Raw genomic sequence first — 14,242 nt, forward strand, 5'->3', positions numbered from 1 at the left:
AATGAGTCAACTTAGCCGACGTGTAACGCTTATAGTTTAGTATTCTCATGGCAAGAGACTGAGTTAGGGTTTCCTCTTGGTACCTCCATAATATGGATAAGGGAGAAGGCCAGCCTTTCCACTAGAGAGTAGGGGCTTTTTTTTTTCTTTTTTTTTTTTTTTTTTGGTATTTTAATTTAAGTGCATGATAGATTCTTAGAGGATTTTATCATTAATAGTCTCAAAAATTGACGTAACTTCTTATTTTGGTTTTTTAAATTCATAGTCGATTAATTTTGTCCCTGAAATTTTGTGATGCTCATAAATTTGGACCTTCTGTTGGGATTCCGTTAATTATTTTGTTAGTGCGCTGACGTGGCGTTCATATGGAACCCACAAGTCCAATGAGATGGTGATATGCTGAGGTCATTACCGCAATCGTGCGAACCACCTCAAGATACAGCTAAAGGCCATCAACCAAGAATTACAGTGACTATTAGCGCCAAATGACCAATCTAACCATGTTTCAGCTCAGCAATCTGATCAAAGTTGCTCATTCTCCACTGCCTACAAATAGAACCAAAGATCTTCAAGCTCAAAACGTTCGTCAAATTCAATCTCTACGATTAAACAAAACCCTGAGTATTTTTTAGTCAACCTAACTACTTTTTAGTACAAACCCAATTGCTCTTCAGCAAAAACTATGTTAGCTATTCAACTACAATCTCAAAGTCTTCTTTCGAAGAAAACATTGTCCACGATTGCCTCCCCCCCTGGGGCCATGGTGGTATGATTCAGTTGATATGCAATTCCAACCACCCTGATTTCCTCTCTAAGGCACATATTTTGTATTCAGTCTAATCTAACACCAGTAATCTCAATGGACTTCTCTAGAATTATCTTGCCCTTCATGACTTGAATCTTGCTCAAGTTTTACCGCTTTCTCGACATTTCCTGTCATTTTACATTTCAAGCTATGTATCTTGGCCCATCGGCCTCGATCTTACTTTTATAAACGTTATTTTCTCGCTTTATGTTTCTATTTCTGTTTTGCTTACATTTTAGGCATTCATACATGAAATTGCACTGAATTTTAGATCCTCGTTTACTTAAGGCACCAAAAAGAACTTAGCTGAATCAGCGTTTCACTCGATGCACAATGTTTGGTTAAGAAGTTAGATTAACGTGCAACTTTCACACATACTCAAACACAAACACAATATGTTGACAGCCTCTAACGGTGGCACGCATATTCTCTCTTACTCTCGAGTCGTCTCGTGACACTGAGACCGAAAACAACACTCAGGACCAATACGTGTTGAAGTATAAATTATAAGATTCTTTTGATGTCTTTAAGTTGAAGTAGCATCTTTCAAGTTACAACCACTTGTAAATGAGAGGCAAGGCCTTTTGGCTTAATTTATAACCATTTTGAAGTGATTTTGGTAGGGTTAAAATCACTTTTGTAAAAATGATAAGAATTTTTCTAAAAAATTATTTAAAGAGGTTTTTATTAGTGATTTTATGGAGAAGCATATAGGATGTGCAAAAATGATTATGAGTCTTCTTAGAGTCGAACCGAGTTCTACTTGAATAGGAGCTTAGTCAGCTAGAAGTAGGAGAGCTATTTAAATTCAAGACCAAAGGAAAACTTGTTTGAAAATTAATTAAAGTTTAAGTCTATGGTTGAATACCACAGGCCACCTGCCAAAACTTAGTTAAATTGGCAAAGTTGGCATATTTAACTAGGTCAAGACTTCTAGTGGTTTTCAACTTCTTGCATTGGGGAAACTGTCTGCCAATAACATGACATATGCAGTAGAAATTGAACCAAAAAATGAAATAAAGGTTTGTTCTTTTTATTTATTTATTTATTATTATTATTTTTTAAATAAAAAAGGATCAGTTGGTAGTTTGTTATGGCAGTTCACCTTTCTGGAGTTGAAAAGATTCACAAAAGCATTTTAACCTCCCCCTGACGGTCATCCTACGATTCTCCGATGTCAAGAATCGAATACAGGATGTATCGTGTGCACATAACCCTTTTAATAGTTTGTTAACTGTAATGCTGACATGTCCCTTGATTTTTCATAGTTGCCAACTTCTTTTCAAGAAAATATCCCAAATTTTTATCATTTTCAATTGAATTATGTCGGAGAGATGTCAAGAAAGTATATTGAAAATTAATTAATCAATTTATGAGGTTTCCTTGGATAGTGATATTAAATATGACAATAAACGTCTGTTTATTAATTTGGAAAATTGGCTAAGAGAAAAATACATATTTCAATGATCAGTTTTTGGAACTTTATCTATCTGTTCTAAATATTTGATCGACAATGTCACCATTAATTTATAGACATGCCATCATTATTTATTATTAGGGTGAAATGTCGATTTAGTTTGTGAACTGTTACTTAAGTGAGAATTAGGTTCTTGAAATATTTTTTTGGATAATATAAGTCCCTAAATTAATTAAAATTGCTAATTTCATCTTTACTATTTTATTCAAAACTATTTTATTCAATTTTTCGTCAACTTAAGTCACTTAACATATTTTAGAGTGTAATACTGTTATTTTCTTACCTATAAGTTCTTAACAGTTCATATAGGTTGCGCATCTAATGTCAAATTTACCTTCCAAAGCATTATTATTATTATTATTATCATCATCATCATCATCATCATCATCATCTAAAACTACATTAATGAAACATTTTTTGTGAACCAAAACAGGATGAAAAGACATCTTTACCTTCTATCACAACAAAAAAGTTAAGGATAGTAATGTAATTTCACAAGACAAAATTTTTTTTTTTTTTAAACCTCACATACCTGTAATATAATCATCTCTAATTTAAAAATAAAAACCTCTCTCCTTACCTTCTCTCTCACTATCTTCCTCTCACCTTCGATTTTAACAAGTAAAAAATTTCACACACTTTATGTGTAGGCATATACTAGTTATTATTATTATTGTTATTTATTATTATTATTATTATTTTTTGTAATTATTATTATTTTTATTATTATAATAAATAATATTATTATTTTAGTAATTAAGATTTGTAATATTATTTCAACCGATTTTTCTATATTTTCTATTAACATAGCGGCCACCTAGATATCCACCGATTTTTGTAATGATTTGTCCAAAATCACATCAAATGTCTGCTGTCGAACGTCTAGGTAGTTGCCTAGGATGAATTTTAGAACATTAATAATCTATAGACTAGCCGTACGTATAAGTTCTACTTTGATGTTACAAGAAGAGCCCCAAAACATTGTTGAGGATGACAATAACCTTGAACCTTCCATTGACTGCTGCACAAACAAGGATGAAGAGGAAGTAGACAAAGAAGATGAACAGTTAATTGACAATAACTTGAACAAATTGACACCGCAAAAATTAGGTCTTGATTTCGACATTAGCGGCAAATCGAAGGAGGAGGACTGGAGGAGGGGTCATCACTACAGAAAGTTATTCTTTCCTGACAACTGCGCCAATTTCTTGATAAGGAATTTACTACACACGTAAACGGGCTAAAAACTTCTATAATACTTACAAGAATGACAAGGTTATTGTAGTATAAACGGATCTCGCAATGTCGTTCTCTACATAGATTATTAAATAATTCGAAACAAATCAAATTCCAACTAATTATTGTAAAATAGAAATTTGAGATAATTGCTTTTTATGACCTAATTTAATAAAACGAATTTAATTAATAAAAATAAAACAATCTGCAATATTAAAGCTGAAAGAAAAGGAAAAGTTTTTGGAGAAATCAAATTAAGAAAGCACTAGGGTTCTGTGGAGCCAAAAATAATCAAGAGGCGACACGTGGATTTTTGGGCAAAAAGGATAAAATTACCCTTGAGGAGTACCGGAATTCCTACGCGTGAGTAGTGGACAAACATCTCACAATCAAGTCAAAAGTGCCCAAAATAGGTAACAAATTCAAAGTTATTTCATCCATCCTCATCCTATATTTTCCACAAGGTAATTATTTCTTAAGTTTCAAAACATTCCATATAAATTGAGTTAATTGGCTAATTAATGGATTTATTCCTAATTAATCCATTAATTACCAATTAAATCACTCATTTCACACAAAAATACCCCAAAGGGCCGGCCACCTTTTCTCAAGAGGGGGACCGGCTATGCACTATATATTCAACCTCATTTCCTCAAAAAACCTAGGTCTTGACTCTTGCTAAACACTCAAAAATTCCCCAAACACTTTTCTCTCAAAATTCTAACTTTGACATCAGAGGTTCTTCAGCCAAAGCGTCCCCCCCCCCCCATTCATCGTGGGCGCATGAGGCTTCTTGGCCTTGACCAAAAGTGTTATTGTTTTGTAGGTGCAATTTTGTCAAGGACGAAATTTGCATCTACAAATTTGTGATTTCATTGAGAGTTGAAGTACACACACTTGTAGAAGACTCTCGCATAGAAGGTTTTTCTCTATTTTTTTCTTGTCCATTTATATATTTTTCGTACATTCTTATTATTATAATTTTTTATTTGCAAAGATTCTTTGATAAAACGTAAAAGAGAAATACAATGGCTAGAAATTTAGAAAATTCCAATATTCAAGAAATGGATTGCGACGATCCACGAGGCTAAATGTGATCATAGGTGGAGTGGCACCACCGCTACAGGGCTCCACCATGGCATCCATCGCGGTGGCCACCATGGCCACCATTCGCGGCGAGGTCCATGGCACCACCACCATGGCTCGAGCCATGCCATCTAAGGCCCACGGCACCAAAACCATGGCCCAAGTCATTTCACCCCAAGTCCAATGCGTTGCCAAGCCGAAGCTCACACCCATGTACGCCACACGCCGAGCAGCCCACTCCCATGGCCCAACGTGCTCCTGCTAAGCAACTTGCTCTAGTGGCCTAACCTGCTCCCGCCGAGCAGCCTGTTCCTGCGGCCCAGTCTGCTCCTTTGGCCTTCTAAGCAGCCCAAATCGATCTAAGATTAGTTTAACTGTCTCGGCTCCAAATTTCTGGACTGACGATCGAACTGGGAGCATTTTCACCACATTTTTTTGCTGATTTGACATTTCCTAACTCAAATCTTGCGCCCGGAGTCTAGCACACTTCCACTGCTTAAGGAGACGCATTCCTTCCAAGCTATTCCAACCCAAATGGAGAAAAATTCTTGTCTCTATAAGTCATAGAGTTGACGAGCGCCCTCGCACAGCAGACAACCTTGGTGAACCAGCTCTTACAGCACACCAAGATGCAACATGCCCTAGACAAGGTGTCCCGAAGTAGGACAAGGGCAGACAAATAACCTCTCCAGTAGCGTCCCGACAAGCAGCCACGAACTGAGCGTTCGAGCAGTGTACACTCCCGATTGGGTCATCGAGATAGCGTATACTCCCGTCTTATCGCGCGGAAAAGTGTGCACTCTCAACTAAGCCCACGGACTAGTGTACATTCATGGTTGAGGTCATACTCCGATAGTCAACATGAGCAACCTTTTAGGCGAAGTGTTCATTCGCTGCTAAGCCTGCAAAGAGCATCATTCCCCTTACATTAGAGTAAGCAGAACGACGGACGGAGATAAGCAGTCACTCAATCTGGGCTCAAGTTCAACCGGCAGCCTGCGAAGTACTCGCTCGCTTGCTAGGAATGCACCACACACACTGCATCCACAGCATAGATGAGCCAAACACATGGAAGAGCAGCCTAGACCAGCAAGTCACGGTTAGGGGCAGCTGAGAGCTCCTTACCCCAACAAAGGCAAATTCAAGAAAAAGTAAAGAAACTTTTGACCAAGCGATTGCACATTTTCCAACGCAACGAGGTCACCGACGAGGCATTACGACAGAAGATGACCAACATAAGCAAGTCACCCTTCATGGACGAGATTGGGCAGGCAGAGCCTCCATGCTAGTTCAGCATGCCATATTTCACATCTTTCAAAAGGGATGAAGACCCAAAGAGACACTTAAAACACTACCGAAGAGCAATGATCCTCTATCGAAACAATGACGATCTCATGTGCAAGATATTGGCCACCACTCTACAAGGTGAGGCACAAGATTGGTTCTACACCGTGCCGCCACAATCTATCCGGAGTTTCAACGAACTTTCTTTGGTTTTCACCAAAGAATATTCATCCTATTGCTCGATCAAAAAGAAGTCCGACCATTTGTTCAAAGTCAAGAAAAACCCAAAAGAGTCGCTTCGTGATTATGTGAAGAGGTTCAAAGCAGAGAAGGCAAGGATAGTAGGATGCAACAACTCGATAGCTAAAGCAGCCTTCCAAAAAAGACTTCCAACAGACCACTCGTTGTTCAAAAACTTGATCATGAAAGAAGATCTAACTCTAGCAAACTTTTTCGCTTTGGTAGAGAAGCATGCACTTTAGGACGAGGCTCGCCAATGCACATTCAAGGACTTGAAGAAGTACCCGACATCACTTCCCTACTATCCAAACCAGAAGTAGAGGACAACTTATTCATATGTTTGACAGTATCTGAAGCATCAATAAGCTTTACAATCATACAAGAAAAGCTAAGGGCTTGACTACCTCTATTCCACCATTCAAAAGCTAACTTTGGCAATAGCTGTTGCAACCCAAAAGCTTAAGTTTTACCTTTAAACGCACACAATCATCCTCATGACGCATTATTCTACCCAATCCAGACGCGCGACGATAAAGGCCTAGACCCTGGTGGATGCAAAGTTTTCTGACGAATGTAACAACCCGGCCCAAAAGACACGCCAAGGGCAGATGAACATTGGAAAGACACACTCGAAAGCAAGTTTTGTCCTCGTCGCCCCAAAAGATTCTACATATGAGCAACATGTACCGGCAGTTAAGCACTACCTCCTGCTGCGTGTCACACGTCCTTAGCCAAACCTTGCTCCATAATTTAGCTCTAGAATGGTCCAATACCGGCAGTTGAGTATCTCTTACTAAGTGTAATATGGCCGCAGCTTCACAACTCCCTACCATGCATTCACAATGCAATAGCGGCCCAACGACGCCCTAAAGGTAGTCGACCACGCCCTACTGCACCTGCTTTACCCGATAGAGACTTCTGGCATTTGTATGTCGACGGCTCATCCAAACTACAAAGGTTCGAGAACAGGCGTAGTCCTTGTCACCCCAGACGATTCGATACCCGAACAGGCGATCACTGTAGGCTTCAAAGTACCCAACAAACGAAATAGAGTATGAGACCCTACCAGCAGGCTTTCGAATGGTAAAAGACTTAACGGCAGACAATGCTCACGTGGATGCACTAGCTGGCCTAGGCTCTGCCTTCAACCACAAACTTAAACGTTCTATCCTGGAAGAATATCTAGACAAGCCAAGCATAGAGGTGAAGCTAGCAGCTGAGGTGTCACAGGTTAGTACAACTCCAAATTTGCAAGATTCCATTGTAGGCTACCCAGTCAATGGCACATTCCCCATGAAAATATTAGAGTCTAGGAAGCTCCAAATCAAGGCAGCACACTGCTATATGTGGAATAACATTCTCATCAGAAAATCCTACACCGAACCACATCTCTGCTGTCTAGCGTCTTCCGGTGACTTGAAGGTTCTAAGCTGAATCCACGAAGGTGTTTGTGGAAATTACTCCGAAGGTCAATCCTTAGCACATAAGGCTTTTAACGCAGGCTACTATTGGCCTACCATGCACCAAGATACTAAGGAGTTAGTACAAAAATACGACTGCTGCCAACGCTACAAGCCAATACCAGCATTGTCTGTCAGCAAGCTACACCCGCATATAAATCCTTGGTTGTTCATGCAGTGGTCAATCGACCTGGTAGGACTTATGCCGCCTGCTACTGGGGGCAAAGGCATGATGATCGTGGCAATCGACTACTTCACTAAATGGGTAGAAGTAAAGCCCAAGATGACCACGACTCAAACGAATATAAAGCACTTCATATGAAGGAACATCATATGCCGATTTGGCATTCCTCAATCCATTGTCACTGACAACGGCCAGCAATTCGGGGGCAAAGATATGGCAAAGTTCTTCCAAAAGTATGGCATCAAGCAGTACATATCCACGCTGAGATATCCTCAAGACAATAGGCGGGCCGAAGCATCTAACAAGATGATCCTCGATTGCCTCAAGAAATCCCTCACCAACAAGAAAGGAAAATGGCCAGATAAACTTCCCGGATGTCTATGGGCATATCGCACCACCAAAGATGAGCAACCGGTGAGACTCATTTCTTTTTAGCATTTGGCTCAGAAGCAATCATTCATCCTAATGTCATTAAGCCAAGTATCATCTCTTTACTACCAAGCATTGAGCAGAACAATAAGAAGATGGTCACAAGCTTAGATCTGGCAGAGGAGAAGTGCAAGTGGACCATCACCCATATCGTAGCCTACCAGCAGCAGCTCTTCTCCAACTACAACAAAAGGGCCAAGATCCGGCAGTTCCAGCCCGAATATCTAGTCTTAAGATAAGCCTTCATCACTGCCTATAGAGAAGGCTCCAAAAAGATGGATCCCATTTGGGAAGTGACAAGAGTAATTATATCTTCGCCACCATTAAATGACAAAAAGATCGAAAAGCAGTGGATCGCCTACAATTTAAGGAAGTGCCATGTGTGACCTGCCACTACATCAAAGCCCAAAGACTCATGTAGCTCGACGAGCACCACTTCACAAGCCGAGAACTATCCAGTTGTTATGTAGTTCCTACCTTACAGCTAAGTTCTTGTTTGTTTCACTCGTTTTTCAATGAGGAATTCAGAAGTAATCACAACTTGGCTCGGTTATATGCTTACAACAACTGATCACTCATGCACTTCAAAAGAAGACCACGCCCTTTTTAGGGACTCATCACAGGAATTGCACCCTTCAAAGGACCAATCATGCTTTCCAGTGCGAGAGGGTAAACCAATTCCCCGACACCCACATAAGTCAGTTCCTAAGACAAGAAGATAAACTCTACACTTCGAATATCCAAACGTGGATGAGCTTCGCTGCCCTAGTATAACTAGATGCACGATAGCTTGTGCCAGGATTCCTAGAAGTAGCCACAATGGTCTTTATCAAGGCTTAGCTAACTGAAGGAATTTGTGTCTCTTGGCCTAATCTATGGGGAACCAAGCCCTAGAGACGGAGGGGGCATATTATGCAGTACATCTGATGGACGGCTGCCCTGGAACCCTAAAGTTGTTACCAAGTGCACTAAGGTAGCATATGGTTTCCAGAAGACTGCCTAAGGCTTGCCCTTCGAGCAATAAAGCCACGTTAGACTTATATAACCACACATTCTTGTGAAAGGTTAAACAAGTTAACGTGCATATACGAAGCTTTATCTACTGCCGACATGCTACGTAGTCAATAAGCTTCACCTCTGCCAAGTGCGAAACAACTTACACCAAATCCTAAAGTGTTATGATACTTACTACACAACCTACAGAATTAGAGAAAGCTAAGGTTAACAGTCTAGTGGTTACGCGGACTTGTCTACTTCTGTATGTAAGGCATCCGGCTGTCAACCCATGGCTAACAACTTTGCAAAGTTCTACATCAACACTTACAGCTGCATAAGCTATTTAGGCCTAGCTTCTTATAGAAAAGTAGCACGCTTGCCACTGGTCTATAAAGTCTAAAGGTTAGGGTATGAACAAAAGAAGCGAATATGAAGAAAAGCGAAGGAAGCATGTTTATAAACAACTTGTAAAGGCCGAAAGAGTTCAAGAAAAACAAGAGCTACAAGGAAAAACAAAGAAAATCCTAAAGGCTAAACAGCAAAACGAAGCTCAGAAATTGCAAACTCGAGATCTTGAATCTGAGGTATGTAACATCCAATATCCTTCTCTGCATTTTCATACTTAACTTGGATCGCATCAAGCCTACTCTTCAAGTTAACGATCTTTTGGCGAGCGATCTCAAGCTATAGAGAAGTGGGGGCAGAAATATTATACCCTTTCAAAGCAACAAGCTCAAAGTCCAACCTCTTGATCTCCACGGTCAAGAAATAAACTTCAACTGCTATAGTCTTCACCACCTCTTTGGCATCCTTGCTATATATGCATCATAGCAAGCAGAGCAGTCCTTCTATATTGGGTCGTATGCTTCACAAAGGAACTTGTGCAAACAAACCTTTTTAATGCCATCAACAAACTTGGCACAAACGTCCATATCTTCAAGCAGATATGGTTTCAAGAGCACACAGATCTCAGCAGCTTCCTCAGAAGCAAGCTTAGTGGATTTCTTACAACTGCCCATGCTAGCAGTCTCCTTCTTCCCAACAGGCGAATCAGTCTCAACAGTAGAGGGAGTGAGCCTTAACACCACTTTAGCAGCAAAGTCCACCTCATCGCTCTTCATAATAGCAAGTCTTTCCGAATGAGAACTGTACTTAGCTCCCAACAGACGTCTTGGCACAAACTTCGGCACTAGGGGCATAACAAGACCTCTATACTGAGCAATACTATCAATAACCGAATTAGCCATTCTTAACATAGCAGGCACCACAGGCTCAAATCTAGCAGCCTCATTTTTCTTCCAATTGGAAGAAGTCATGTCAATCATAGGCCTCTCGACAATAAGTGGACCCTCACGCATAACGGAAGAAGTCTTCAGTGTTTTCTTAACCAACATCTCTTGAATAGACAGGGAAGATCTCTTCTTTCCACCTTCATTCACAGTAGCCTCCACAATAGTGATCAGACGAGCCAAAGTATCTGCCTTGGTCCTTTTTACTTTTTCTCTCGGGAATAACCCACATTTCTCCTAATGAAGAGAACTAAGCAACCAACGCTATTCACGGTACTCAGCAAGGGAACTCAACCCATACTAGTTTTTTCCTTATTTTTTCTCTCAGACCAACAGGCAGGAGGCCTGCATGCCCAGCATTCCAGAAGCCTATGACATGTAAGTTTCCCTTGGCTCTAACCAAGCCGAGCAACCCAAGCAGTGATCCCTGCCACAACACCTTCTAGGCCCATACCGAACCGGTTCTTGGCCCCTGTCAGCTAACGTCCCGCACCACCCCGACGGCTACCCTGGGACAGCACTATCCAAGAAAAAGACAAGGAAAATTAATTTTTTCTTACCTCGGTGTAGCGCAGAGAAAACGAAGAAAGCAACGAAAGACAATCCTTTGCACGGGCAAGATGTAGAAGATTGCTAGAAGAGGGGGAACAAATATCCTCTAAGCTTTCTCTCTCTTGTAGGGTAGAATAAATCGCCCTCCAAAGTTGATTTAATAACCCACTTAAGGTGGACTTAAATAGGCTTTGAGAGAAATTTATTTTCCTTTCCTAGAAGGATTTAATTTCCTATTACAGAGAGAATCAATATCAAAATAGGAAACAATCCTACGTTTCCTAAAGCAAGAAGATCTCTACACCTGCTGCCCTTTCCTACGAGCAACCCAACAGGTGTGGGGGCATTTGTGGAGCTAAAAATAATCAAGAGGTGACACGTGGATTTTTGGGCAAAAAGGATAAAATTATGCTTGAGGAGCACCGGAATTCCTACGCGCAAGCAATAGACAAACATCCCACAATCAAGTCAAAAGTGCCCAAAATAGGTAACAAATTCAAAGTTATTTCATCTATCCTCATCCTATATCCTATATTTTCCACAAGGTAATTATTTCATAACCTTCAAAACATTCCATATAAATTGAGTTAATTGGCTAATTAATGGATTTATTCCTAATGAATCCATTAATTACCAAAGGGCCAGCCACCTTTTCTCAAGAGGGGGACTAGCCATGCACATACATTCAACCTCATTTCCTCTAAAAACCTAGGTCTTGACTCTTGCTAAACACTCAAAAATTCCCCAAACACTTTTCTCTCAAAATTTTAACTTTGGCATCGGAGGTTCTTCGGCCAAAGCCCCCTTCCCCAATTCATCGTGGGCGCGTAAAGCTATTGGCCTTGACCAAAGGTGTTATTTGTTTTGTAGGTACAATTTTGTCCAAGATCAAAGAGGAAGAAATTTGCATCCACATGTTCCACCATCACCTAGCAATTCTATGAACTTTTTACCAATTACTTATGATCTACACATGCCACTTTGAAGGTTAGGTTTTCCTAATTTATATTCTACTTGGAACCTCCAACATAGAATGTATATCTAATATGCAACATATCCGAACGTTTAGATCAGATCTGAACATGAGAGACTCATTATACTTTATGCAAACCCTTTGAAAAACCATGCAACCCTTCAGACGTGGTGTTTATCTTAAGTGAAATTACAATTATTAATCACAAGAAGCCAGCGCCAATTTCAGGGAACCTTTCTACTAGGCTTAGCAAACGGGTCGTGTCTATTGTGTTCGTGTCATTTTCATGTAACACCTGTTATCTTAACGGGTCATGTCGTGTCACACCCGTTATCTTAATGAGTCATTAACAAGTCAGGTCAGTTTACCCAACGGGTAAAGTGACCCGACCCATTATGACCCGTTAAGAAAAATATTTCTTTTTCTTAAATTTGCACATACCACACATTGCCACATAAATATTACTTCAAAACATTAAAACACATTTGTCGTTTAAGTACTACATCTACACTAGAAAATATGAGCCTAATAAACAAACATCCATACACTACTACTTTATTACAAAATATTAAATGTGCAAGGATATGCAAAATGAAAGAGTTTTTGTTTTCAAGGTTGTGAAGCCTTTCTCAAAAGTTTAAACCTTGTCAATGGAACTCAAAGCCTGCATGTTATTTGTCACATCCCGGCTCGGACCCCCATCACATCCCGAGCTCAACTCCACTATAGCACAATATTGTCCACTTTGGGCCCCAGTCATGCCCTCACGGTTTTATTTTTGGGAACTCACATGAGAACTTCCTAGTGGATCACCCATCATGGGAATGCTCTCGCCCGAACTCGCTTAACTTCGGAGTTCCAATGGAACCTGAAGCCAGAGAGCTCCCAAAAGGCCTCGTGCTAGGTAGAAATAGGAATATACATATAAAGCTTATAGGACCCACTCCCCTGGGCGATGTGGGATGTTACAATCCACCCCCTTGAGGGCCCAACGTCCTCGTCGGCACACATTCGCCAGGGATTGGCTCTGATACCAAATTGTCACATCCCGGGCTCGACTCCACTGTAGCACGATATTGTCCGCTTTGGACCCCAACCACACCTTCACAGTTTTGTTTCTGGGAACTCACACGAGAACTTCCCAATGGGTCACCCATTCTAGGAATGCTCTCGTCCGAACTCGCTTAACTTCGGAGTTCCAATGGAACCTGAAGCCAGTGAGCTCCCAAAAAGGCCACGTGCTAGGTAGAGATATGAATATACATATAAGGCTTACATGATCCATTCCCCTGGGCAATATGGGATGTTACATTATTCCTTTTACAAAATCCTCAATTTTCATCGATCATCATGACATAAGATTTTGTGGTATCCACTAGTGTAAATATTTTAAATTGAAGATCGAATTCATTCATTGTATTCAAGGAGTGTAGCTGTAAAAAATCATCAAGATCAGAGTTAAAATAATCGTTAAATCGTAATTTTTCATTGATAATCATTGAAAAGTTTTGTCTTGTTACTTGATCTCTGAATGTTTGTTTTTTGCGATCTTTGGCGTATGCGATCTTGAAGAATATCAAACAAGTTTGACCATTGGATCGTTGAAATTAGTTTCGTAGAATACGTATCCCATCAAAATGATAGATTCACTAACACTTAAGAGTTTATTTATACTTTCATTAAGTATAACATAAGATTTTGTGATATCCACTAGTGTAAATATTTTAAATTGAAGATAGAATTCATTCATTGTATTCATATAGGGAGATAGAATTCATTCATTGTATTCATATAGCGTCAAGGAGTGTAGCTGTAAAAAATCATCAAAATCAGAGTTAAAATAACCGTTAAATCGTGATTTTTTGTTGATAACTGTTGAAAAGTTTTGTCCTGTTACTTGATCTATGAATGTTTGTTTTTTGCATGTTTTGGCGTATGCAATCTCGAAGTATAGAAAAACATGTTTGACGGTTTGATCGTTGAAACTAGTTTCGTAGAATGCGTATCCCATCAAAACAATAGATTCACTAACACTTGAGAATTTATTCATACTTTTATTAAGTATAACATAACATGTTGTGGTATAGTGTAAATATTTTAAATTAAAGATCGAGTTCATTCATTGTATCCATATAGGGTCAAGGAGTATAGCTGTAAAAAATCATCAAAATTAGAGTTAAAATAACCGTTAAATCGTGATTTTTCGTTGATAACCATTGAAAAGTTTTCTC

At 39.7% G+C, this 14,242-nt stretch overlaps 2 protein-coding genes across 2 annotated transcripts; both read left to right on the forward strand.

The window, feature by feature from the left end:
* Positions 1–5,968: 5,968 nt before the first annotated feature.
* On the forward strand, positions 5,969–6,370 carry LOC137710034 (uncharacterized). The gene has a single exon (XM_068448996.1). The coding sequence runs from the start codon at positions 5,969–5,971 to the stop codon at positions 6,368–6,370; it is 402 nt and encodes a 133-aa protein (XP_068305097.1).
* Positions 6,371–7,208: 838 nt separating this feature from the next.
* Positions 7,209–8,440, forward strand: LOC137710035 (uncharacterized). The gene is made up of 4 exons (XM_068448997.1): positions 7,209–7,358; positions 7,767–7,853; positions 7,968–8,186; positions 8,285–8,440. Exons 1-4 carry the CDS (start codon positions 7,209–7,211, stop codon positions 8,438–8,440), a joined length of 612 nt encoding a protein of 203 aa, XP_068305098.1.
* Positions 8,441–14,242: the final 5,802 nt, after the last annotated feature.

Source organism: Pyrus communis, chromosome 12 (assembly GCF_963583255.1).
Source record: "Pyrus communis chromosome 12, drPyrComm1.1, whole genome shotgun sequence".
Taxonomy (NCBI): Eukaryota; Viridiplantae; Streptophyta; class Magnoliopsida; order Rosales; family Rosaceae; genus Pyrus; species Pyrus communis.